Here is a 26476-nt window from a genome sequence, read left to right on the forward strand (position 1 = left end):
GGTTCTGTCCAAAACTTGTATGCTTCTTTTTAAGTAGTTGGTTTCCCCAGAGGCTTGGGTCCGAGGACCATGCAAGGCCTTGGTTCTGTCCAAAACTTGTATGCTTCTTTTTAAGTAGTTGGTTTCCCCAGAGGCTTGGGTCCGAGGACCATGCAAGGCCTTGGTTCTGTCCAAAACTTGTATGCTTCTCTTTAAGTAGTTGGTTTCCCCAGAGGCTTGGGTCCTAGGACCATGCAAGGCCTTGGTTCTGTCCAAAACTTGTATGCTTCTTTTTAAGTAGTTGGTTTCCCCAGAGGCTTGGGTCCGAGGACCATGCAAGGCCTTGGTTCTGTCCAAAACTTATATGCTTCTCTTTAAGTAGTTGGTTTCCCCAGAGGCTTGGGTCCGAGGACCATGCAAGGCCTTGGTTCTGTCCAAAACTTATATGCTTCTCTTTAAGTAGTTGGTTTCCCTAGAGGCTTGGGTCCGAGGACCATGCAAGGCCTTGGTTCTGTCCAAAACTTGTATGCTTCTCTTTAAGTAGTTGGTTTCCCCAGAGGCTTGGGTCCGAGGACCATGCAAGGCCTTGGTTCTGTCCAAAACTTGTATGCTTCTCTTTAAGTAGTTGGTTTCCCCAGAGGCTTGGGTCCGAGGACCATGCAAGGCCTTGGTTCTGTCCAAAACTTGTATGCTTCTTTTTAAGTAGTTGGTTTCCCCAGAGGCTTGGGTCCGAGGACCATGCAAGGCCTTGGTTCTGTCCAAAACTTGTATGCTTCTCTTTAAGTAGTTGGTTTCCCCAGAGGCTTGGGTCCGAGGACCATGCAAGGCCTTGGTTCTGTCCAAAACTTGTATGCTTCTCTTTAAGTAGTTGGTTTCCCCAGAGGCTTGGGTCCGAGGACCATGCAAGGCCTTGGTTCTGTCCAAAACTTGTATGCTTCTTTTTAAGTAGTTGGTTTCCCCAGAGGCTTAGGTCCGAGGACCATGCAAGGCCTTGGTTCTGTCCAAAACTTGTATGCTTCTTTTTAAGTAGTTGGTTTCCCCAGAGGCTTGGGTCCGAGGACCATGCAAGGCCTTGGTTCTGTCCAAAACTTGTATGCTGCTTTTTAAGTAGTTGGTTTCCCCAGAGGCTTGGGCCCGAGGACCATGCAAGGCCTTGGTTCTGTCCAAAACTTGTATTCTCTTTTTATTTGCTTGTCTTCTGAAGGTTTAGCTCCTCGAATAAGGTGGGGTGAGCTGGCCTGGTGTTTGAAGCCCCTAGGCTTGTCCATGTCGTTGACACCGTGGAACGTAGCCCCTAGTAGGAGCTTATGTTGGAATATCAACAACATGTCGCCGGTGATATAGGCACCTTCATAGCCCCTTGTTCGACAGAAGCTCAACTTCGCCACCGCTCGAGCTAACATGCAAGCCTTCCCACAGACGGCGCCAATTGTAAGCACACGATTTGCGCGGAACCGCAGTTGGGTTGGGTTCGCACGTAAATGGGCCCATACAATATCATTTGTAGAGAGTGGGATCGAAAGGCTAAGTCATGTTTACTCGGCTATGGTTTTGTAAAGTTGTTCATGCATGATTTAGAGGTGTTCACCCCTTTTTTTGGTCCTTTTCCCTGGAAGGATCCCCCTCTTTAGGTTGCATATTTTCCTTTTATATTGGCCTTCCTTCAATTTCCTTCGTCCACGTGTAGGGTCAACATTTCCAAGACTGATACTTGTCCCATCAGTCCCAGACCTAAGTCGTTGAGAGTTGTTGATAAAGTTAATGGGTAAGGCTCTGCTAGGCGCAGAGATATGCTTGGGGAAGGTGGCAGAGGAAGCTTTTCTTAGATATTTTGGATTTCCCTTCAAGCACGTCCTTTTACCTTTCTGCCCTTACTCTTGAGTCAGCCGAGGACTACACTGTCCTCGGCTGCTTCTCCGGGCCAATTTGGGCCACACTATTCTTGAACTCTGGCCATGACCCTTTTTCGGCTTAGACCTTTGGGCCCTTCATCAGCGAATGGGCCTGGCCCGTCAATTGTTGGTCCCCACAATATGTTTTCCCCAACTCATTACGCTCGTCAATTGTCAATATAATCACCCTTGACTGACGCTCTAAGTCGAAGCCAATTCTGCTCGGCTTATGACCAATGTTCACCCCTAATCTCTCCTTAAATTGTTTCACTTATTTTCACTAAAATTGATTAGTGTATTGCACCTAATTACCAATAAAGAACATGAAATTTAATCATAGAATTGGTAAAAGAGAGAAACCATTCGCATTTGAAGGAAAATTCTAATATATATATATATATATATATATTGAGTTAAGAGGGGAAAGAAGAACACTCATTTAAAGGAGATACACTACACATCGCTCATTTGATGTAAGGTATTTCGTTTATATCTAAAAGAAATTTATTCTAGATAATATATATATATTAGTTTATTCTAAAAGAAATTTATTCTAGATAAAATATTAATTTAAAGTGAAATTATAAACTTTTAAAGCCCCAATTCCTTATATATTTCACCAAATCCAGTATTTAATTACATGTTCTCTCATACATACTACATTGGTAGGGGGCTTCTGCATTCAGGTTTTAAAAACTGATACTCCAAAATCATTGTGAAAATCTATTATTAAAAACTCCGAAATGATGATTTCTAGTTTAATGTAAAGATCTTATATGCGAGTTTAATAAAATATTTGATCCTAAGATAAATTAGTCAAATTGTGTGACATCTTATAAGCAATAAACATCTACTCATTCATTCGATAATGACCGATATGATGCTAAAGCTCAAACTGTAACGAGATCCATCTCATGACAACAAAACCAAAAAGTAAAATAAAAGTTGGAAACTTAAAATTCTGATGCTCAATTGAACCTTTCATAATTGCAGTTAACATTTCAAGAATAATATTAAGACATGGACAAAGAAACCGAATATATAATCCCCACCCACCCACAGAAAAATATTTCTTGGATATTACTAAGTACCCTAAAGCACTAGAGAATAATTCCTCTTTCATTTTTTTTTCCTTTCCTTAAAAGATACAACGAGCATCACTATCCTCTAAATAAATTTATCTAATTTCCTTGAACTGTTGTTAGGATTCGGAGGTCGAAAATCCTCTATGCGCAAATTGGAGCTTTTGCGGAGTTCATTTAAGACAGAATCTCCTTTCTCTGATTTTATTACCTCCAAGGTGCTTCCAAGAACATCTGCTGCAAGCCCGTATTCTAGCAAATAACCTGGCTCCTCTCCTCCTTGGTATATTAGCCGCCCGATCTCACTCAAAGGGACCACATTTTCTGTAATGACTTTCGCAAAGAGACGACCAAGAAACTCTGGAGCTCTTGGGGCATCATTTACGGCATCCTCCAGATTAGTCATAACAGATTCAAACCTGGCCAGATGGGAGAAAAACAGCAGCAAGTAAATAAAACACCAAATATAAATGACAGACAAATACAACTATGATTGACAAATTATTAGATATTTTTTACCCTTTGATGAGCTGGGCTTGATTCAGAACACCATCACGAGACTTCGTAAGATTGACTAGAAGCTTAGTCAAAACATCCCTTTCCATGTCCTTCCTCTCAAATGAATCTGTGACCCATAGAGATACCATTGATGGATGGAAGCTTGGGGCATTCATGTCTCTTATGCACAATTCAACTTCCTTCTCGTCTCTGGCACTGAAAGTTGAATGACTTTCGTTCAATATATCGATAAATACAACAGAATGACCTATGGAATCTATATTATAAATAACAAGGCTATATATCATAACCATGCCAACAGTTAAAACTACAGGCATCTGAATTCCCTTAAGCCATTTGCAACCAAACATGAGAATGCTCGGGAATCCTTCCTAAGAGATTACCCTAAACCAAACAACTAGAAAAAGTAATAAAATGAACTTCACTTTTGCCAAAAACCTAATTCAAACAGCAGGTAAACAACTACTACATATTATTTATTCCGTCTCTTTACTTTAAAAGCCAAAAGTATAATGAATATTCAAATGCCTCAGAAATGAATCAACGAACCCCTCGTAGAAAATAGAACTAGCCAGGCAAAAAAATAAAATAAAAACAGCACTGCCATGGAATTTATTAACTAATATAAGGTTCACACAGTCTCATCTAAATCATTTTAGAAAATCTTTTAATTTTTTTTAATTTTTTTATTATAGGTCAATCATTTTAGAAAAACTTAACATATGACAAAGCATTACCACACAATTATAAGATATATTACTCGTAACCTAGTCATTAGTTTATGTGTACCTTAGGTGCAGTACCTTAGGTTCCCCAATTAAATTCAAACACCTAGTTGCATTGACCAAGAAAACAAAAACAATGTCATCTTTTCCAAGGATAATCAATACACCCAAGTGTTTATAATTTAATTGGGGAACTTAATGTACTGTATCTAGATTTTACCCTTTCAAAAAAAGTTTCTAAAAACTGTCTATAGAACCCCCCCCCCCCCCCCCCCCCAACAACACACCCACAAAAAAGGAAAAGAAAAAAGGCATACAAAATAAGATGTTTTCAATGGTTTTATTTATCTTAAACTTAAAACACAAAACAATTTGGACATTTCAATTAATGACGTAATAGAAAACATGACTTCTGATAGAATTAAATAGACATGTCCAACACCGTCTAGATTGTTGAGGATTCATAGCCAATCCAAAATATTTGGGACTACAAGTTGGTGGTTGTGAAAACACAAACCAATTTCAGAAAACACCATTTTGGTGCTTTCAAAACAGTCATTTGGTATTACAATTTTCAAAAATCCATATCTCCCCACCCCCATCCCAACCCAAAAAAAAAAAGGAAACCAAATGATTTGTCGTGCGTGTCTTTTAAAGCTCAGACAACAGTTCCAAACAAACCCAATATTTACTATTAGTACTTTCCATAAAAGCAGGCTAAGATTCTTCCCAAACTAATTGGGGGGAAAATGCTGGTGAAACAAGTTAGGAAGTGACAAATGAATTGCATAAGACAATTCTTAAGAGAACAAGTTAGATTAAATCACAGTTACAATATTGCCATGGTAGAGGAATTAGAACCATGATCTACTTGATAGAATCCCATAATTTGTTGTCAGCCAAAAATTGGGGTAATTGGACTAGCTATTTGGTTTTAAGAAGAGAGGGAAAGGGGGTGGGGGAAGAGAGAGGAAGAAACAAGCTCAAGTTCACATCAATTGAAGCCAAGAAAATCCCTGTTAAAAATACTAGTTGTACAAGTCGGCACAAATAGTTACTTCCACATCTAAACAATCTAATGAAACTTGCTTATTTCCAAAGCTGCCATTTTATCATTCCACCCTCCTCAGGTCCAAATGTGATAAGCAGTACCCAAGGAGCCATCAAAACACTTTTTGCCACCACATTCATAAAAGAAGTCTCAAAACAAACAAACTGGACATCTCAATTTTTTTTTTTTGATAAGTAACTGGACATCTCAATTTATTTGAACTTTTAGCTCAATTTTTTTCTCTTCTCTAAAGTTCCACGGGAATAAATTGAAATACTAATCCTATCTCCTATCTATACAAAACAAATAGGCAGAAAGGGAAGGATAGCTATATTACTTCATTTGACAACACAACATTATGGACATCTGTTGCAAAGTATAATAAATCCATACAAAAAAAAAAAAAAGAGCACAAAGGAAAGGATAGCCATAATACTTCATTTGACAACACTCAACGTTATGGACATCAGTTGCAAAGTATAATAAGCAAACAACTCAGTACTTGAATCAGGTAATCAAACAATATGGAAATTGAAACATAACACATAAACTTTACACTAGCATACATATGATGCTAGTTTCTCTAAAGTTAACTTAGAGAAAAAGAACTGGAATAAACAGGAAGATAGATGCATGCATAGGACATGAAGATACCTGTAAAATTCTTTAATTGCTGCAATGGACATATCTTTAAGGCGTTCTTCAGGCAGCTTTTCTGAAGGAACATTTTGGGGAACAGCAGCTCCCTCCATGCGTGGAGTTGGTGAAGTGACAACTGATCTATCAAAACTCCGATCGGGATTCTTTAGGTCTCTGTTACCAAAATTTACATTACGCTCTTGAGGGCTTGATTGTTCATAAGCTGCTGGGGCAGCAAATCTATCTGGAAAAAATCTTGGAACGAGTTCCTCTCTTGGGCCATAAGTTGTCCGCTCCGACACCATACTGTAACCATTCAAGCCAACTGCCATTCTTCGGGGGTCTGCAGCACCAGGAGATATTTCAGCTGCAGGAGCACTTGACATTGCTGGTGGTCCTCTAATTGACATTCCTCTTGCAAGACCACCTTGAGGTCCAAGAGTAATAGAATCATCACCAATAGGCCTTTGAGGCAAGGGAACAGATAAGGTCCTAGCCTCATAAGGCACTCTGTCCTCAAACCGAACATCTTGACCACCTACTCCACGAACCTGACTAGGCAGGCCACGGAAACCACCCATCTGCGCACTTGAAGGAGACAACATAGTTGACCCTCTTGAACCAAAATCCATGGGTGTCCTTCTTGTTGAAGTGTTGATGTTTCCTCGGCCCCCCAACCTGCTAGTTTGTGCCTGTCGTTCTTGAGCAGCATCTCGGTGCACTTCCTCAATCTTTTTCGGCCCTTCAACTTTCCTCCGTTGTTGCCATTTATTCTTTCTCAAATCAATTGAATCCTTCAACATGAACCTGACCCTAGAAGATAAATTCATATTGTTGGAGAACGCCTTCATTCTCTCAAAATATGCATCCATATTCTCCTTGGCTTTGGAATGGTCGATCATCTCTCCAATAGTACTCATCAATTTGCACAAAGCTTCAATATCTTCTTCATCAGGATTATCATACTGACCCAGCAACTTCTGGATGCATGCGTGCATTATTCGCTCAGTCAACATTTTCTTCTTGTACAGCTCCCCAATTAATCTAATGTTACCCAACATTCGTCTTCGAGCCTTAATTCTCTTTTCTTCTCTTTCCTCTGCAGACTGTTTGATCTCACCCTCTTCATCAGCTTTATTAGCTTCTTCCTGCTCTCTTTCCCCTCTCTCAAATTCCTCCTGGCACTTATTCAAAAGCACCCTCTTAAAAGTTATCTTTTCATTGTCTTTGCTGAAATCAGGCAATTCCAAGGAAAGATGACTACAGAAATTGGCATACATTTCACAGAAAGTAGGTTCCATTAAAGCTTTGTCAAAGATCTGTGAGATGACACCAGTTAGAGTGTCAGGATTGTCAATGTTTACTGCTTTCACTTGTTCGAAAAGTTTATCAAAGTTCTGAGGAGTTAGCTTGTTCAAAATAGCTTTCAACTGCCTTTGCTTTGCCTGTTCCTCATCCGTCACTTTACCCACTTCATACTTCTTCTCAGCTTTGTGCATCATCTGTAATGGAGTATGAGGAGAAGGAAATAAACCCTTCTGTTGAATATTGGCATTACGCAGCCACCTGTCAGCATCAGGGCTGTTTCTAGGCATTCCACCCTGAGAACCCATGGAGGGACCAGAGAGGATTCCTCCGGGGTACTGCATAGGTGCCTGTCCACGTGGGTTCCTGAGAACACCATAATTGCCTCCTGGGCCAGGTCGAAAACCTGTATTACCTCCATAAACAGGAACAGGATCCAAACGCACATCACGAATTGCAAAATGACCAGGTATTCTACCCCACCTCTCCTCTTCACCCATACTATTACTACTACCACGACGGTCTAATCGATTTCCCCCAGTTGGCCTGTCTACAATTCTACCTGGACTAGGGAATGAATCACGTTCAACAAGATGAGAGAGATTCAAATTAGCACTCATCAAGGCCTCTATATCAGATGTAATCTCAAAATCCTCAGGGAGATCAGAGCATTGCTCAGAAAATTTCAAGAGGAAATCTCGGGAATACTTCTTGGCCATACTTCCATCTCCATCATGGTCATAATGAACCAGTCCTCCATGAATTAGCTGTCCATCATCTGAAACTTCTAATTTTGGAGTAGACAAGTCAGCAGCATCTTCCCAATCATCGGGCTCGGCTTTGTTCAGTCCACCCTTTTCACTAGCAACAGCATCTACTTCAACCGCATCAGCAGGTGCCTGCTTCTCATTCACACAAGTAGAAATGCTCTCAGTATAATCTGTAGACAAAATAGTTTCTTTCTTTTCCTCTGGGCCCTTGTAAGCATTATAAAGATCAGAGGTTGTCCCGGCAGCATCGGCTTTCAGACAAATTTCTTTCCTCTTCTTCTTTGTTGCTTTAGAAGTAACCTTTGCCTTATTCTGATCAAGGATAGGTTTATCCTTAGCACCTGATGCTGGCAAAGGGGCCAATCCACCACCAATGATCTCTGCATCTTCCCCTTCATGTTTTGAAGTTGCTTCCTTAAGATCAGGGGCTGGAATAGGAGCAGACTGCTGATCTGATGTACCAGACATTGTACCAATCTCATTACTACCTATGCTGTCACTTCTGCTTGAAGAGGCATCTACAGTAGAGGTCTTCTCACCATGAGAGCTTCCAACATCAGAAGAACCCAAATCAGTGGAGTTCAATATCTCTAAATTATCAGTTGTCCCATCAATTTCTGCATGATGGCTCACGGGTTCATCCAGCCGCTTCTGTGCAGTCTCTATGGTTAAGACCTCGTCACTTACTACCTTCAAACCAGAATCATGTCCAGATTGTTTTACCTCTTTATTAAATTCTGAGGATTTTAAAGAGATAGGTTCTGAAGATATCTCACTACTGTTGATAACTTGTGTGGACCCTGCAGGTAAACTGTTTTCTCCTTGTTCATCTTTTCCTACAGTTTCATTTACCAATTCCTCATCTTGTGAAGAGGATTTGTCTAGCTTAGCTTGATGAACAGTTTCAAGTGTATCAACAATGATCCTGGCACCAAAAATTTCAGATGAAACACTATAGGAGGCTTCTACAACAGTGTCAGACTTTAATTCAGATGCATCAGGAGTACCACCACTAACATTTGACAGTGATTGTTGGGTTGATGAAACACCTTCACTAGTTACAGGTGTAGGTGTAGCAACAGTCGGTTTAGCTTCTACAGTACCAAAAACTCCACTGCCGGAAGATATACCCTGCTCCAGGGCCTGGGAAGGCAAACTTGAGATTGAAGCAGATTGACTGCCAACCTGTGAAAAGGAATTAAATTTTTGCAATACAGATTAAGAAGAAATTAAAAAAAAAAAAAAAAAAGATACTAATTGAAATTGAAAGAATATTAATGGAAAAGGTAGTAGAAGAGTAAAGCATAAAAGTACCTGATGCTGTGATTGGATAAGTCCTTTCTTGCTTATCTTCTTTTGATAATCTTTGATAGAGTTTGACCTACTAAGAGTTTCCCTTCGTCTGCCTTCATTGATGGGCACAACTGGTACAGATTCCTCGGATGGAGAAACTGAAGCAGAAGAAGATGGATTCGATACAAGGCCCTCAGAAGAAACTGCAGCAGATACTACCACAGACTGTTTAGTAGCCACTGGCAACGACTTGGAGGCCAATGATTCAGTAACTTCCCTTTGAGGATGAGATGAGCTGACTTCCCCAGATGGCCTCACATGTTTAGTAGGTTCACTCTTTTCAACACCATGTGAGCTTTTTGGCAGCAATGAGTCTGCAACCTTTTCCCCGAGAGAACCAGGAGTTGGCTTTACTGTAATTGGTATCACTGTTGGTGGAGCAGAGGAGATTATATTATGTACATCACGAGAATGTTCCAAGTTTGGTAGATCTGCAGTGACATGCATTGGGGTCCCAGTCTTATTTACAGGTAGGGAATTAAGAGCTGATGGATTCATGTACACCATGTTTTGGGGATTCTGGCCAACTGGATAATTAAATCTCGGTGCTTGAGAATTGGGTGCTAACTGGCTACTTGTTAAAGGAACAGAACTTTGAGGCGGATAGAACATAGAACCAGGATTGAAAGAATTGGGATTATAAAAGTTATGAGGATGAGAAGGTGCAAATGATGGAATAGGCTGGGATTGAGGAGGCATATTAGAGAGAGACCTAGGAGCCGATGACCCACCATCTGAATAAGAATCAGCCCGTTTGTCAAGCCTCAACTCTTCATGTGTATCTGGATGAGTAATCTTAACAGTAGTTTTACGGGGGCCACCAAATTTTCCTCCCTGCTGCTGGGGGTATGGTGGGGTCATGCCCATTCCCATGTTGCCTAATTGAGGGGGCAACTGAGGACCCATTTGAGCAGTGTACTGGCCTTGATGAATGATTCCCTGCTGCATAGGATGGGGTTGGAGAAACACGGGCGGTTGCACTTGTGGCGCATTTGCCATTGATAAACCCATGGGCAACTGCATTTGAAGTGGAGCGGCTGTCATACCCTGGGATTGAAGCTGTTGGTTGGGGCCAGCAAATTGCACAGAAACCTGTGGCTGGTGATACTGCATTGGCATGGACATCCCACCCATAGGAGGAAGTACAGGAGGCTTCTGAGGTTGACTTGCAGGTGGCGCAGGCGAGACTTGCACATCCTTTTTAACCTTTGGCACTGAATGAGCCTCCCCAGTATTAGATTTTTCAGCAGCAACTGCATCCTTCCTCGGGAACTGCTGCTTGGGAGCAGTAGGAATTGGCAATGGAGGGGGAGGTCTAAAGGAATCATGACGTGCCTGCGGGTCAAAAAAACACAGAAAGGTTTGTTGTCAAATTACAAGCACTCAATGTCATAAATTTCCAACATTCAAAATTGAGTAATTGAATTATCCCAACACCAACAATTGAAGCACAAAGGAAATGGCAAATCAAAAATATGCCAAGTTTTAATAGTACATTGTATAAAGCTCCAAACTAATTGAAAAAGAACAGGAAGGGAGGTTAGGGGGCTACCATTAAGCATCAGATTTTCAATAGACAAGCAGGTCAAAAGATGAAATAGGAAAAGGGTAAGTAAAAACCTGATCTCGTTTCTGCTCATCCAAATTTGGGGGTGCTGAGCTTGTCCGAGCAGGAACCTACAACCACAAGATAAAAACAATCATTAAAATCTACAAAAATAATATTAAAAACTACCAAGCACCATGCACTTTAGGGAAAAGAAAAAAAATATATAACAATGTTGATTTAGTAAATGTGAGATCATAAACATACCTGCATCCCATTCATGAAACCAGGACTTATGGACCCAAACTGGAAGGGGTAAGGCTTAGAAGCATCTCCTGGGGCTGATCAATAAATAAATAGCATATCATTAATTACGTTGGGCTAGAACTACTAATCACCATCAAGAGAAACCGACACTGATAGTCTCCCACATTATAACAAAATTCAAGAACTATATCTGATGCATCTAAATAACACGTACCCTTTACGGGTGTTTTGGGAGCTGCAGCTGGGTCAGAGCTCATGGTGGAAGATTGAGAAGTTGGAGCCTTCGGAACAGGCCGGGTGCTTCTCTGCACAGCAGCTGCTGGTGCTGGTGGCTCAGCTGGCTTGGCAGCTGCGCTTGTCACCGGTGCATCAGCTGCTCCTATCAACACCCAAATAAAAAAAAAACCATTAAACTCAACCACACTTGCTTTTTTCTCAATTATAACAAAAACCCATCAACATCCTCCAATCAAAGACACAATTTTTAATCCATACCATGTAATTGGGGGTGTACATGGGAACCATTCTGTACAACAGCAGCAGCAGTAGTCCGTGGCGTAGACGCGGCAGCAGCATTGGTCGTAGCACTAGAGTCCAACGTAGTAGACGGCGAATTCACACTAGCAGTAGGCACATGTGCCCTAGATTGCCCTCCCTGAGCATTATTGCTACTCTTCTTATAACTAAAAAAACACAATAAAAAAAAATCCCAAAACAAAAAGAAAAAAACAACAATCATCAAAACCTCAAATCACAAATCACCACCATTAACAACAAACAAAAAAATCAAATTGCAAACCCTAATTACAAACCAAACCAAAAACAAAAACAAAAAAGTAAAAACCAAAACTTTGGAAACAAAAACGGAAACCCTAGACAGAGAGAGAGATGACCTGCGGGAGTTGGAGGAATTGTAGGACGGAGAAGGGGCGGGCCCACCGCCGCCCTTACCGTACGCGCCTGAGGAGCTCCGCTGCTGATTGGAGCTGGAGGATCGCCTATCGGTTTTCCTATACTGCGACGTTTCAATCTTCTCCGACCTGTTTGATTGATTGTAGGACATATATCCCAATCCGTAAGATTCCCCCTCCGATATTTTTTTTTTCCTCTATACAAAATTTTCTCTGTAACCAAACAAGATCCAACCACAACAATTAACAACAACGAAAACAAACTGTAACGAGCGTAATCAAAAAACAGAAACACAATCGAGAGAGTTAGAGAGAGAAAGTTTAGAGTACCTGAGGAGTGAGAGAGAGAGAGAAAAAAAAAAACCGAAATTAGGGTTTATTGGGCGCTCATCAGAGATGTTGAAAGAGAGAGAAAGGAGGAGAGAGATGAAAAAAAAAAGAAAAGAATGTAAATTAGAGAAGGTTTATTTTGTAAAGAGATTTTAATTAAAATAGAAAAAAAAAGTTTTTTTTTTTTTTCTGTTTTAATTAAAAATATTTTTTTTTAAATTTTTTTTGTTTTTGTTTTTAGAGAGAGAGAGAGGTGAGGGTGTGTATATATGCGGTAACAAACTGAGCAGCGAAGGGAGGTGGTCAAAACTCAAAAGGGGGAGGGAGTAGGTTTTTTAGGAGATCAGAGATCTTCTCGCTCTAGCTTTCTCTCTCATCAACTCTTTTTTTTTTTTTTTTTTTTTTTTTCTTTTTTTCACTCTTTAATGGGTGCTCGATTGTACTTGTTGAGGATAAATTAGAAGTGTTCTTTCTATATATTGAAACCCATTGAGATCAGGACACGTAGAATGTTTTACTGACTCCTTAAAAACACTAAAAAATGAACGGATCATTTTTTCTTATTTTTCAATTTATTACTTTAAAAAAGCTTCGGGTTAGTTTTCTATGCATTGAAAACACGTGGAGATATAGACATGTACAATGTTTTACTGACTCCTTAAAAATATTCAAAACACGAAATGAATTACTTTTTATTAATTTTTCTTCCCATTTTTCAATTTTTTTACATTAAAGAGGCTTTGGTTTAGTTTTCTATACATTAAAACCCATTGAGATCCTGACACATAGAATGTTTTACTAATTCCTTAAAAACACTCAAAAATAAATGAATAACTTTTTATTAATTTTTCCTATTTTTCAATTTATTATTTTAAAAAGGCTTCGATTTAGTTTTCTATGAATTGAAACCTGTTGAGATTCAGACACATAGAATCGATTTAGTTTTCTATGAATTGAAACCTGTTGAGATTCAGACACAGAATGTTTTACTGACTCCTTAAAAACACTCAAAAATGAATGAATCACTTCTTCTTAATTTTTCCTTTTTTCAATTTATTACTTTAAAAAGGCTTCAATTTATTTTTCTATGAATTGAAACCCGATGAAATCCAAACACATAAAATGTTTTAGTGACTCTTTAAAAACACTCAAAAATGAATGAATCACTTTTTATTAATTTTTCCTATTTTTCAATTTATTACTTTAAAAAGGCTTTGGTTTAGTTCTATGCACTGAAACCTGTTGAGATCTGGACACGTAGAATGATTTACTAAGTCCTTAAAGACACTATTAAATGAATTAATCACATTTTATTTATTTTTCCTATTTTTCAATTTATTACTTTAAAAAGGCTTCGGTTTAGTTTTTTATGCACCGAAACTCGTTGAGATTTGGACACGTAGAATGATTTACTGGGTCCTTAAAAACACTAAAAAAAATGAATGAATCACATTTTATTTATTTTTCCTATTTTTCAATTTATTACTTTAAAAAGGTTTCAGTTTAATTTTTTATGCACTAAAACCCGTTAAGATTTGGACAAGTAGAATGATATACGAAACCCTTAAAAACACTCAAAAATGAATGAAACACTTTTTTATTAATTTTTCCTATTTTTCAATATATATGAGATTATGAGGCTTTTCGTCGGTTGAAGGCTACCATTACTTATTACTTTCGGTTTGGAGTTCTTTTCTTTAGTTGGAGTTGTAGTAGGGCCACGTGTTGTTGAACCATGAGGGTAGGAGTGAGAAATTGGGTTAGAAAGTGGGATGTGGACGAAACTTAGATGAGAGGTTTTACTTTGGAGAAAGGAATATTTCAGATAATGGAGAGTATTTTGTGGAAAAGGTATTTTTGACATAAAAAGGTAGTTTCATTGAATAGTTTGGACAATGTGCATGGCAAATTTGGGAATTTGTGGGATTTCAAATTTCTTAATCACATTGGAAAATCAATCGTTTCATATCAATTATTATGTAGTTCGGTTGGGTTTCATGGCTTTGGGCTATTGTATTTATCAAAAGAGGTTGATATGGTTGGAATAATAATTGTATGGTTTTATTTTTTATTTTTTTTCCCATTATTAGTAGGTAGGAGTAAATCTAGAGTTCAAATCACATAATAAACGTGTATAAATAAAATAATTCAAACAATTGACCAAAATAAATTTTAGGCAAAAAGTCATTTTATCTATCAATTTTATTTTATTTTAACAAAAAACAAAAGGATTATGCTAACAAGTGCCCTTAGGACATTAGTTAACAATCCATTTTAGGAAAGTTTTGACACCACTTTTATGAAAAATGAAAAAAGCTATCAAATCACCACATACCCTTGGTACGGTAGTCACTTTACAAGTATAAATGCTTGTGGGGTGTGGGGGGTAAGAGACGAGGTTCAAGTGTCAAAAAAGGAGCTTCACACACTGACACACATATACACTTAGATTAAGCTAGAGTAGAAATTCTATATTGTATAAAAAATAAATAAAAAAACTGTAAAAACATTAATTTTTTTTTTCTTTCTCATAAAAACTTTTTTTAAATGGATTATTAACTAATACCTTAAAGATATTTGTTAGCATTTCCCAAAACGGAAAATAGAAGAACTACAATTTTTTTTTCTTTTTCATGTCCACTAAAAGTTTAAAAATAGAAAAACTATAAACTTTCTTTTCTCTCTTTAATTGGTCCTCACAAATGAGTGAATGACAATTGAGATTTACTATAAAAGAAATCAATTATATTGATAAGACCTTAAAGTTATAAATATTACTGATATGGAAGGGATTTGATGATTGATATTTTTAGAGATTTTGAAATATTGATTTTTTTTATTTATTTATAAGATAATTCTATAGTTATAACGTGTAACGCTAGGAGAGAGAGAGAGGGAGAGGTATTTGAACCCTAGACATTTTTGTTAGAAACATGTGGATGTACTTAGTTAGAGCTCCAAAGTTGTTAGCATTTTGCAAAGTGATTTTAACAAGTCTATGCATAAGGTTTGTTACCTACACTTATCCAACTATGTATATGTTCTATACTTTTGGAATGTTTTGGCAAACTGATGCTTCTATAAGAGGTGTCCATCTTACTGGACAGAAGTTGTTGCTTGAAGATGTGGTGAAACATTATTGGTAATTTGGTATAATTGGTGTTGAAGCAAAGATTCTTGGTGGTTTTTAAATTGTGGATTCAACTTATAGGCAATGCATCAACTACAACTAGGCAGCCAATTTTAAGAGAAGAGGTGAGGTCAGGTGATAGACCATGAGAATGAGCATTTTTCTTTTTGGGCTTCGATGGTGCATTTAGGCTTTTTACCAATTGTTTGGGGCTAATTTGTTCACAGCCCAACAAAATAGGCCCAAAGAAATGGACTCCATGCATTTTGGACTTGAAAATCCCTCAAGGCCCAATCAAAATAACTAGAAATAGGGAGTGCAGCCAACTTGCCAAAACTGACCCGACCCAACCCAACCCACTGGGTTGGGTCGGTTTTTAGGGCTTAGTAGGTTGGGTTGGGTTGGGTTATAAATTTTTTTTTGATAGCAGGTCGGGTTGGGTTTGGATCATAAAATTTCAAACCCGCCAAACCCAACCTGACCCACCCATATATTATATATATAATTAATAAATTTTTTAAAACAACTAGCTCTTCCTATCCTATATAAAAGTTAATTAGTTCACACAAACCCTAATAAATTACTATTGTTGTTTAGTCATTAGTGTTGTTTGCCTTTAAAGAGTTTCATTGATAATAATATTTGGGTTTTTTTTAATATATTTATATTTATATTTTTTTTACTCAATTTAATAATAATAATAAATTTGTCAAACCCATGATTTCAACCCGACCCATGTGGGTTGGGTTGGACTTACGTGATAAATTGGGTTGGGTTGAATTTTTTTTGGCCCACCATGGTGGGTTGGGTAAAAAAATCCCCTTAACCCGGCTCAACCCGACCCATACACACCCCTAACTAGAAAATATGGGATTTGATAGGTGGATAGCCCAACCCAAAGTATAATAATTACCATCAATTTCTTAAGTTTTCTTATTCTTCTTTTCTTTTGGTCTTTTATGAAATAATAATGAATTGTTTACTTTTTTTTCTTTTCTTTTCTTTTTCATTTTTACAAGATTGTCATTTTTTTTTTCTCAAGGATCACTTCAAAACTTATAATGTTAAACAGTTAAAAGTAAATATTCAAATTATTTTCATATATACAACTAAAATGATTTCAAATTGAAAAAGAATGTCTTGGGGAAGTGGTATAGTAATAGTATAATTTACAGATTTTAAAAGGAACCCACTGTTTAAAGTTTTAAAGACAAAGAACACAAAAATTATTAATATTCAAAGAATTTCTACAAGTTTATAAGAGGCCCAAAGGATCATTGCCCCCATGGATTGTTCTTCTTGGTGTTAATAGTTCAATATGGTAATGGTTTTAGGTATTTGTTATGAATTTCAAGTCTTAAGTTGTGGGTTTTGCCACCTCAACACTTGTATTAAGATTAAGAGAACGCTTGGATTGCGCTGAAAACCAGCACGTTTACGTTTTTCAGCTTTTTTTTTTTTTTTTTTTTTTTCACACGTTTTTTAGCTTTTTGAGTGCTGCGGTTACTGTTCAATGAACAGTAACCGCAAATTTTGACTTTTCCCATTAGTTTCAACCAATCACTAGGCCTGTTCAGCCACCGACCGCCACCGATATTACCGCACCTCACCGACCGACGCAGAGCTCCACCGCAGGTGTCCGGCGCGGTGGATGGCAGCGTTTTCCGAGAACCGAAGCAAACAGATGTGGGGAGCGGTGGTGAGTTTTGCCCACCGATGAGAACCGCACCGCACCGCACCGCCTATATAAATATATATATATATATATAAATATATATATATATATAAATATATAAATATATATATATATATATAAATATATATATATATATATATAAATATATATATATATATATATATATTTATTTATTTATTTACGTTTCAGTGGGATAGAGAGAGCCTTAAAGAAGAAGACGATGGAGGAGACTAAAAGTGAGAGACTGAGAGAGCTAGAGAGGCATCGTTGAATCTGAAGGAGGAAGAAGTACACGGGTTGGGTAATTTGATATAAAACGATGCCGTTTTTGTATTTTATTTTTTAAACTTTTTGATTCTAAAACGACGTCGTTTTGGACTTTAAAAAAAAAAATCAAAATTATGGAACGACGTCGTTTTATCCTAGGTTAAATTTCTAATTTCTCATTTATATCACTCTCCCTCTCTCTCGTCTTCTCTCTCACCACAGCCCACAGCGCCTCACTCTCCCTTTCTCTCTTGTCACAGCCCCTCTCTCTCTCCCTAGCCTCCGCCACTCGCTGCCACCGTCCTCCGCTGCTCAATGCCACCGTCCTCTGCTGCTCAATGCCACCATTCTCTAAGTGTCTTCCTCTCCTCTTTCTTTTTTGTCCTAACTATTCTTTAGAAGTTCATAGAGAATGTTTTGATGGTCAATGCTTAGGACTACTATGCTTCTCATTCTTCTACTAGGTATGTGAATTCATTTGATGCTCAGTATCTAGGTTACTAACTATGCTTTCTCTTGCTATACTTTTTAGAATGATTGTGAATTTCTTTGAGATATCTTTTTGTGGGTATTAGAGAAATATAGTGAATATGTTTGTTTGTTTGTTTTTTTAATGAATGTTTAGGTTGTTTGATGATTTTGTATGGGTTGTTTGTTGTGGTTTTTTTTTTTTTTTTTTAAAAAACCGAACGCACCGCACCGAACCGGCATGGTACACCGCACCCTGTGTAGACCGATTCCCACTTCTCCATATGTCAAGTGCGGTCAGGGATAAGGGGAAACCGCCCCTGTAGGGTGCGGTGCAAAAAAGCCTCCCAAAACCGGCCGCACCGCACCGTGTACAGCCCTACCAATCACAGCACATCGTGTACTGTTCACGGACACACAAATTTCACTTTTCAGCAATTTTTTTATTAAAAATGGGTCCCACGATACTATTCACACATTTAAAAATTATTTTGCTACAGTGTTTTTCAGTTTTCAGTTTCAGTTTTCAGTTTTCAGCTGTATCCAAACAGACCCTAAGTGTCTTCTCTACTCCTAACGTGAAGATAAAATCCTAACTCGCCCCATCGAGAGCCATTTTGAAATAAAGAATTAGAAGAGGAAAACTTGTTGTGTGCCAAGTGTGTGCGCTAATAATTGCTTCTATGGATTGACACATGGTTGACATCAAGAGGTACGCAAATTAATAAAATCCCATTTATTAATTATAATTAATTGTGTTCTAATCACTAGCAAGTTTTGCCAAATCTTCCAGTATTTTGAGGAAGTTGAACAGGTTTAAGATGAAAATGAAAGGTGAAAAAAAGGGAAAGAAAAAAAGTTTGAAGCAATCAAATAAGTTAATAACATGTTTCAGAGCCATGCTCTTAATTACATATATATACAAAGAAGTCCTTCTCATATGGATTTCTGGTTGACCAAAACACACACAGACTTGTATGAAAGTGATAGGTGCAAAGGTTATCTCAGACTGTGTGTGTCAACGGCATGGCTTAATCATCAAGTACCTGGTAAAGTGATGTGTTCATATATTTATAGCAACTCCAACTTCAACCAATCACATTGTTAATAGGTACATACATGTTAAGAAGTATTCTACGTAACTTTTAAACTGGTTTATCTTATATTAATTATTAAAATAGTTTAATTTAACTGAAACTCTATTACCAAGTTTCAAGGAATTTAAAATTCTGCTCCAACTAAAATCAATATATATCTTATTAATATTTTGGATATTTTAATATAAGTAACCATTTTATTTAAGTTTCAAAAAATTTAAAATTACACTCCAACTAAAATTCTATTGCCAACAATTTCAAGGAATTAAAAATAAATTTAATATTTATATTTTAATATAATAAAACTTTCATAGTTCACACTACATTCTGTCATTGACTGGTTCAATGTATATGTATGCATTATAGAGTTAATTTAGAGTTTTAAGTGACTTACTAATTTTTATATATATGATAGTTTTGATAATAGTTTTTTCCTTTTAGATAAAATTTTCAGTTAATTTGTGAGCATACTACTAGTAGCTATATAAGGTAGTGCACAACATGAACATCTCTTTCTTTTTTTTTCTTTTCTTTTCTTTTTTTGGTTTTGAGAAGAACCCAACATGAGAATCTTGATACCTTCTTAAGTAGGCAAGCAACATGAGCATAGAAATAGTTAAAGGCTAATGATTATGAAGAAAAACTCTAAATACTGAAATTGCAGGACAGTACATAAGATGTTCTAGTGATACCTTCATGAGCAAAAGAGGAAGAAGAAGAAGAAGAAGAAGAAAAAAAATGATACATTGGAGCTTCTGGACGCAGATCAAAAAGTCACTATGTATGAATAAAATAACAACTAAAAAAACCGGTAGTTATCCTCAATGAGCAAAACTGTCTAATGACTAATGTTCACCATGATTTAGCAAAACAGCATTTAAAAAAGAACAATATATAGTGTAAGAAGATAAATTTGGTGAATCTCCTTTCCTATATATTTTAACAGTTAAGTTAGCACAGCAGCCGACAATATAAGTTGAAATCACACAATGGCATTAAAATCTTGAGAAGAAACTTATCTTAGCCAGCAACTGTCTAATGAGTTGTCCGCATAATCTGAAGTTAAGAGAACTTGATGGAACTAACAGGGAAAGTTTTAATCCTCTAACCATACATAATTGGTAAACAAAAAGCACAAATCTCCATAAAACAAGAAAGATAAACAGTAATGCCATGTTAAAGTCGAGTTAATAATTTAGGCAAGTAATGCATTTAAAAGGTTCAGTCTAGCTGTGCTTTCTTTTCTTTTAATTACATGAGGATATTCCATTTGAATTGGGTCTAATCACCATGCATGCAATCACCCACAAACTATGTACATTGCAAAAGACCAAGGGAATTGAACCTGTACATCTCTCTTGCTTATAACAAAGTACAAAAATAAGAAGAAAAATACTATAACAAAACTGATCCCAGCACCAAATTAGAACATGCCACTGCCACTTAAAAATGATAAATACAGATAACAGCAGAGAGTTATATAGCGGCACCAAATAACTAAATGTAGCGGAACCACAATGCCAATGAGAGAATGAGCGAGTGCTGTGCAGCTCGCAGCACTTGGAGCGTGAGCTCGGCTTCCCTTATTATTTGGTCTTTTGGTAGGTATTGCCAAATGCCTAAAAGTTGCCTCTGGCGTTCGCAGAGCTGGTTCTCGACGCAGAGCTGGTTCTTGACGCGTTTGATTTCTTCTCCAAGTTGAGCAAGCCTTTGTGCCATAGCCATAGCAGATAAATTCATATCTCCAAGTTGAGCAAGCCTTTGTGCCCTAGCCATAGAAGATAAATTCATATTGTTGGAGAACGTCTTCTTTCTCTCAAAATATGCATCCATATTCTCCTTGGCTTTGGAATGATCGATCATCTCTCCAATAGTACTCATCAATTTGCACTTATCATACTGACCAGCAACTTCTTGATGCATGCGATTCGTCTTTGAGCCTTAATTCTCTTTTCTTCTCTTTCCTCTGCAGACTGTTTGATCTCACCCTCTTCATCAGCTTTATTAGCTTCTTCTTGCCCTCTTTCCCCTCTCTCAAGTTCCTCCTGGCACTTGTTCAAAAGCACCCTCTTAAAAGTTATCTTTTCATTGTCTTTGCTGAAATCAGGCAATTCCAAGGAAAGATGACTACACAAATTGGCATACATTTCACAGAAAGTAGGTTCCATTAAAGCTTTGTCAAAGATCTGTGAGATGACACCAGTTAGAGTGCCAGGATTGTCAATGTTTACTGCTTTCACTTGTTCGAAAAGTTTATCAAAGTTCTCAGGAGTTAGCTTGTTCAAAATAGCTTTCAACTGCCTTTGCTTTGCCTGTTACTCATCCATCACTTAACCCACTTCATACTTCTTCTCAGATTTGTGCATCATCTGTAATGGAGTATGAGGAGAAGGAAATAAACCATTCGGTTGCATATTGGCATTACGCCACCTGTCAGCATCTGGGCTGTTTCTAGGCATTCCACCCTGAGAACCCATACTACTACTACTACCACGAAGTAATAATCAAGATCCCCCACTCGGCCTGTCTACAATTCTACCTGGACTAGGGTATGAATCACGTTCAACAAGGTGAAAGAGATTCAAATTAGCACTCATCAAGGCCTCTGTATGAGATGTAATCTCAAAATCCTCAGGGAGATCAGAGCATTGCTTAGAAAATTTCAAGAGGAAATCTCGGGAATACTTCTTGGCCATACTTCCATCTCCATCATGGTCATAATGATCCAGTCCTCCATGAATTAGCTGTCCATCATCTGAAACTTCTAATTTTGGAGTAGACAAGTCAGCAGCATCTTCCCAATCATCAGGCTCAGCTTTGTTCAGTCCACCCTTTTCACTAGCAACAGCATTTACTTCAACCGCATCAGCAGGTGCCTGCTTCTCATTCACACAAGTAGAAATGCTCTCAGTATAATCTGTAGACAAAATACTTTCTTTCTTCTTTTTTTTGCTTGGTATTTCTTTTCTCTTCTTCTTTTTTTTGCTTGGTATATTTTGTACATCATGAGAATGTTCCATACTACTACTACTACCACGAAGTAATAATCGAGATCCCCCACTCGGCCTGTCTACGATTCTACCTGGACTAGGGTATGAATCACGTTCAACAAGATGAAAGAGATTCAAATTAGCACTCATCAAGGCCTCTGTATGAGATGTAATCTCAAAATCCTCAGGGAGATCAGAGCATTGCTTAGAAAATTTCAAGAGGAAATCTCGGGAATACTTCTTGGCCATACTTCCATCTCCATCATGGTCATAATGATCCAGTCCTCCATGAATTAGCTGTCCATCATCTGAAACTTCTAATTTTGGAGTAGACAAGTCAGCAGCATCTTCCCAATCATCGGGCTCAGCTTTGTTCAGTCCACCCTTTTCACTAGCAACAGCATCTACTTCAACCGCATCAGCAGGTGCCTGCTTCTCACTCCCACAAGTAGAAATGCTCTGAGTATAATCTGTAGACAAAATAGTTTCTTTCTTTTCCTCTAGGCCCTTATAAGCATTATAAAGATCAGAGGTTGTCCCGGCAGCATCAGCTTTCAGACAAATTTCTTTTCTCTTCTTCTTTTTTTTCCTTGGTATATTTTGTACATCACGAGAATGTTCCAAGTTTGGTAGATCTGCAGTGACATGCATTGGGGCCCCAGTCTTATTTACAGGTACGGAATTAAGAGCTGATGGATTCATGTAAGCCATGTTTTGGGGATTCTGGCCAACTGGATAATTAAATCTCGGTGCTTGAGAATTGGGTGCTAACTGGCTACCTGTTAAAGGAAGAGAACTTTGAGGCCGAGAGAACATAGAACCGGCATTGAAAGAATTGGGATTATAAAAGTTAAGAGGATGAGAAGGTCCAAATGATGGAATAGGCTGGGATTGAGGAGGCATATTAGGAAGAGACCTAGGTGCGGATGACCCACCATCTGAATAAGAATTGGTCCGCTTGTCGAGCCTCAACTCTTCATGTGTATCTGGATGAGTAATCTTAACAGTAGTTTTACGAGGGCCACCAAATTTTCCTCCCTGCTGCTGGGAGTATGGTGGGATCATGCCCATTCCCATGTTGCCTAATTGAGGGGGCAACTGAGGACCCATTTGAGCAGTGTACTGGCTTTGATGTGTATCTGGATGAGTAATCTTAACAGTAGTTTTACGAGGGCCACCAAATTTTCCTCCCTGCTGCATAGGATGGGGTTGGAGAAAAACCGGCGGTTGCACTTGCGGCGCATATGCCGTTGATAAACCCATGGGCAACTGCATTTGAAGTGGAGCGGCTGTCATACCCTGGGATTGAAGCTGTTGGTTGGGACCAGCAAATTGCATAGAAACCTGTGGCTGGTGATGATACTGCATTGGCATGGACATCCCACCCATAGGAGGAAGTACAGGAGGCTTCTGAGGTTGACTTGCAGGTGGTGCAGGCGAGACTTGCGCATCATTTTTAACCTTTGGCACTGAATGAGCCTCCCCGGTATTAGATTGTTCAGCAGCAACTGCATCCTTCCTCGGGAACTGCTGCTTGGGTGCAGTGGGAATTGGCAATGGAGGGGGAGGTCTAAAGGAATCATGACGTGCCTGCGGGTCAAAAAAACACGGAAAGGTTTGTTGTCAAATTACAAGCACTCAATGCCATAAATTTCCAACATTCAAAATTGAGTAATTGAATTATCCCAACACCAACAATTGAAGCACAAAGGAAATGGCAAATAAAAAATATGCCAAGTTTTAATAGTACATTGTATAAAGCTCCAAACTAATTGAAAGAGAACAGGAAGGGAGGTTAGGGGGCTACCATTAAGCATCAGATTTTCAATAAACAAGCAGGTCAAAAGATGAAATAGGAAAAGGGTATGTAAAAACCTGATCTCGTTTCTGCACAGCAGCTGCTGGTGCTGGCGGCTCAGCTGGCTTGGCAGCTGCGCTTGTAACCGGCGCATCAGCTGCTCCTATCAACACCCAAATAAAAAAAAAAACCATTAAACTCAACCACACTTGCTTTTTTCTCAATTATAACAAAAACCCATCAACATCCTCCAATCAAAGACACAATTTTTAATCCATACCATGCAATTGGGGGTGTACATGGGAACCATTCTGTACAACAGCAGCAGCAGCAGCATTGGTCGTAGCACTAGAGTCCAACGTAGTAGACGAATTCGCCGACGAATTCACACTAGCAGTAGGCACATGTGCCTTAGATTGCCCTCCTTTAGCATTATTGCTATTCTTCTTATAACTTAAAAAAAAACAAAAAAAAAAAAACAATCAAACCCTCAAATCACAAATCAGTGATCACCACCATTAACAACAAACAAAAAAATCAAATTGCAAACCGTAATTACAAACCAAACCAAAAACAAAAACAAAAAAGTAAAAACCAAAACTTTGGAAACAAAAACGGAAGCGCTAGAGAGAGAGAGAGGACCTGCGAGAGTTGGAGGAATTGTAGGACGGAGAAGGGGCGGGCCCACCGCCGCCCTTACCGTAAGCGCCTGAGGAGCTCCGCTGCTGATTGGAGCTGGAGGATCGCCTATCGGTTTTCCTATACTGCGTCGTTTCAATCTTCTCCGACCTGTTTGATTGATTGTAGGACATATTTCCCAATCCGTAAGATTCCCCTCTCCGATATATATTTTTTTCTCTATACAAAATTTTCTCTGTAACCAAACAAGATCCAACCACAACAGTTAACAACAACGACGACGACGACGAAAACAAACTGTAAACAAAAAACAGAAACACATCGAGAGAGTTAGAGAGAGAAGTTTAGAGTACCTGAAAGTGATAGGTGCAAAGGTTATCTCAGACTCTGTCACTCTGAGTATCAAGAGCATGGCTTAATCATCAAGTACCTGGTAAAGTGATGTGTTCATATATTTATAGCAACTTTTTTGTCCATTATATTTATAGCAACTCCAACTTCAACCAATCACATTGTTAGTAGGTACATACATGTTAAGAAGTATTCTACGTAAATTTTAAACTGGTTTGTCTTATATTAATTATTAAGATAGTTTAGTTTAACTGAAACTCTATTACCCAAAAGTTTCAAATTCAAAGAATTTAAAATTCTACTCCCACTAAAATTTAATAGATACAACTTATTTTTACTGAAACTGAAAATTAAAAACACTATAACAAAATGATTTTTAAATATATGAATAGTATCATGAGACTCATGAACTGAAAATATGTGGAGATATAGACATGTAGAATGTTTTACTAACTCCTTAAAAACATTCAAAAGATGAAATGAATTACTTTTTATTAATTTTTCTTCCCATTTTTCAATTTATTACTTTAAAAAGGGTTTGGTTTAGTTTTCTATACATTGAAACCTATTGAGATCCAAACACATAGAATGTTTTACTGATTCCTTAAAAACGCTAAAAAATGAATGAATCACTTTTTATTAATTTTTCCTATTTTTCAATTTATTATTTTAAAAAGGCTTCGGTTTAGTTTTCTATGAATTGAAACCTGTTGAGATTCGGACACATAGAATGTTTTACTGACTCCTTAAAAACGCTCAAAAATGAATGAATCACTTCCTATTAATTTTTCATATTTTTCAATTTATTACTTAAAAAAGGCTTCGATTTATTTTTCTATGAATTGAAACTCAGTGAGGTCCGGACACATAAAATGTTTTACTGACTCTTTAAAAACACTCAAAAAATGAATGAATCACTTTTTATTAATTTTTCCTAATTTTCAATTTATTACTTTAAAAATGCTTTGGTTTAGTTCTATGCACTAAAACCTGTTGAGATCTGGACATGTGGAATGATTTACTAAGTCCTTAAAAACACTCAAAAATGAATTAATCACATTTTATTTATTTTTCCTATTTTTCAATTTATTACTTTAAAAAGGCTTTGGTTTAGTTTTTATGCACCGAAACTCGTTGAGATTTGGACGCGTAGAATGATTTACTGAGTCCTTAAAAACACTAAAAAAAATGAATGAATCACATTTTATTTATTTTTCCTAATTTTCAATTTATTACTTTAAAAAGGTTTCAGTTTTATTTTTTATGCACTAAAACCCGTTAAGATTTGGACACGAAAAATGATATACGAAATCCTTAAAAACACTCAAAAATGAATGAAACACTTTTTTATTAATTTTTCCTAGTTTTCAATATATGAGATTATGATGCTTTTCGTCGGTTGAAGGCTACCATTACTTATTACTTTCGGTTTGGAGTTCTTTTCTTTAGTTGGAGTTGTAGTAGGGCCACGTGTTGTTGATCCATGAGGGTAGGAGTGAGAAATTGGGTTAGAAAGTGGGATGTGGACGAAACTTAGTTGAGAGGTTTTACTTTAGAGAAAGGAATATTTAGATAATGGAGAGTATTTTGTGGAAAAGGTATTTTTGACATAAAAAGGTAGTTTCATTGAATAGTTTGGACGATGTGTATGGCAAAGTGAATTCATGTGAT

The 26476-nt window shown here is 37.6% G+C and overlaps 1 protein-coding gene across 4 annotated transcripts; it reads right to left on the reverse strand.

The window, feature by feature from the left end:
* Positions 1 to 2816: 2816 nt before the first annotated feature.
* On the reverse strand, positions 2817 to 24689 carry LOC126723317 (eukaryotic translation initiation factor 4G). Of its 4 annotated transcripts, XM_050426665.1 has the most exons (10): positions 12370 to 12513; positions 12022 to 12252; positions 11624 to 11811; positions 11343 to 11507; positions 11129 to 11202; positions 10936 to 10992; positions 9277 to 10650; positions 5903 to 9147; positions 3473 to 3667; positions 2817 to 3372 (listed from the first exon to the last, which is right to left on the reverse strand). In XM_050426665.1, exons 2-10 carry the CDS (start codon positions 12189 to 12191, stop codon positions 3039 to 3041), a joined length of 5802 nt encoding a protein of 1933 aa, XP_050282622.1. In that variant the 5' UTR covers positions 12192 to 12252; positions 12370 to 12513; the 3' UTR covers positions 2817 to 3038. The 4 variants fall into 4 exon arrangements, with proteins under 4 accessions (XP_050282622.1, XP_050282623.1, XP_050282625.1 ...); XM_050426666.1 differs by lacking the exons at positions 12022 to 12252; positions 12370 to 12513 and adding an exon at positions 24458 to 24689; XM_050426668.1 differs by lacking the exons at positions 10936 to 10992; positions 11129 to 11202; positions 11343 to 11507; ... (1 more) ...; positions 12022 to 12252; positions 12370 to 12513 and adding exons at positions 23893 to 23972; positions 24096 to 24268; positions 24458 to 24689.
* Between the last annotated feature and the right edge of the window lie 1787 nt (positions 24690 to 26476).

The sequence above is a fragment of the Quercus robur genome, chromosome 4 (assembly GCF_932294415.1).
Source record: "Quercus robur chromosome 4, dhQueRobu3.1, whole genome shotgun sequence".
Classification (NCBI taxonomy): domain Eukaryota; kingdom Viridiplantae; phylum Streptophyta; class Magnoliopsida; order Fagales; family Fagaceae; genus Quercus; species Quercus robur.

Bases quoted from the DNA above. Each gene is read 5' to 3' on its own strand.
- LOC126723317 (XM_050426666.1), bottom strand. From the start codon at position 24,627: ATGTCCTACAATCAATCAAACAGGTCGGAGAAGATTGAAACGACGCAG. The intron at 11,812-24,457 runs GTCCTCTCTCTC...GTGTTTTTTTAG, and splicing joins AATTCCTCCAACTCTCGCAG to TTATAAGAAGAGTAGCAATA. The intron at 3,373-3,472 runs GTAAAAAATATC...CCATCTGGCCAG, and splicing joins CAAGCCCAGCTCATCAAAGG to GTTTGAATCTGTTATGACTA.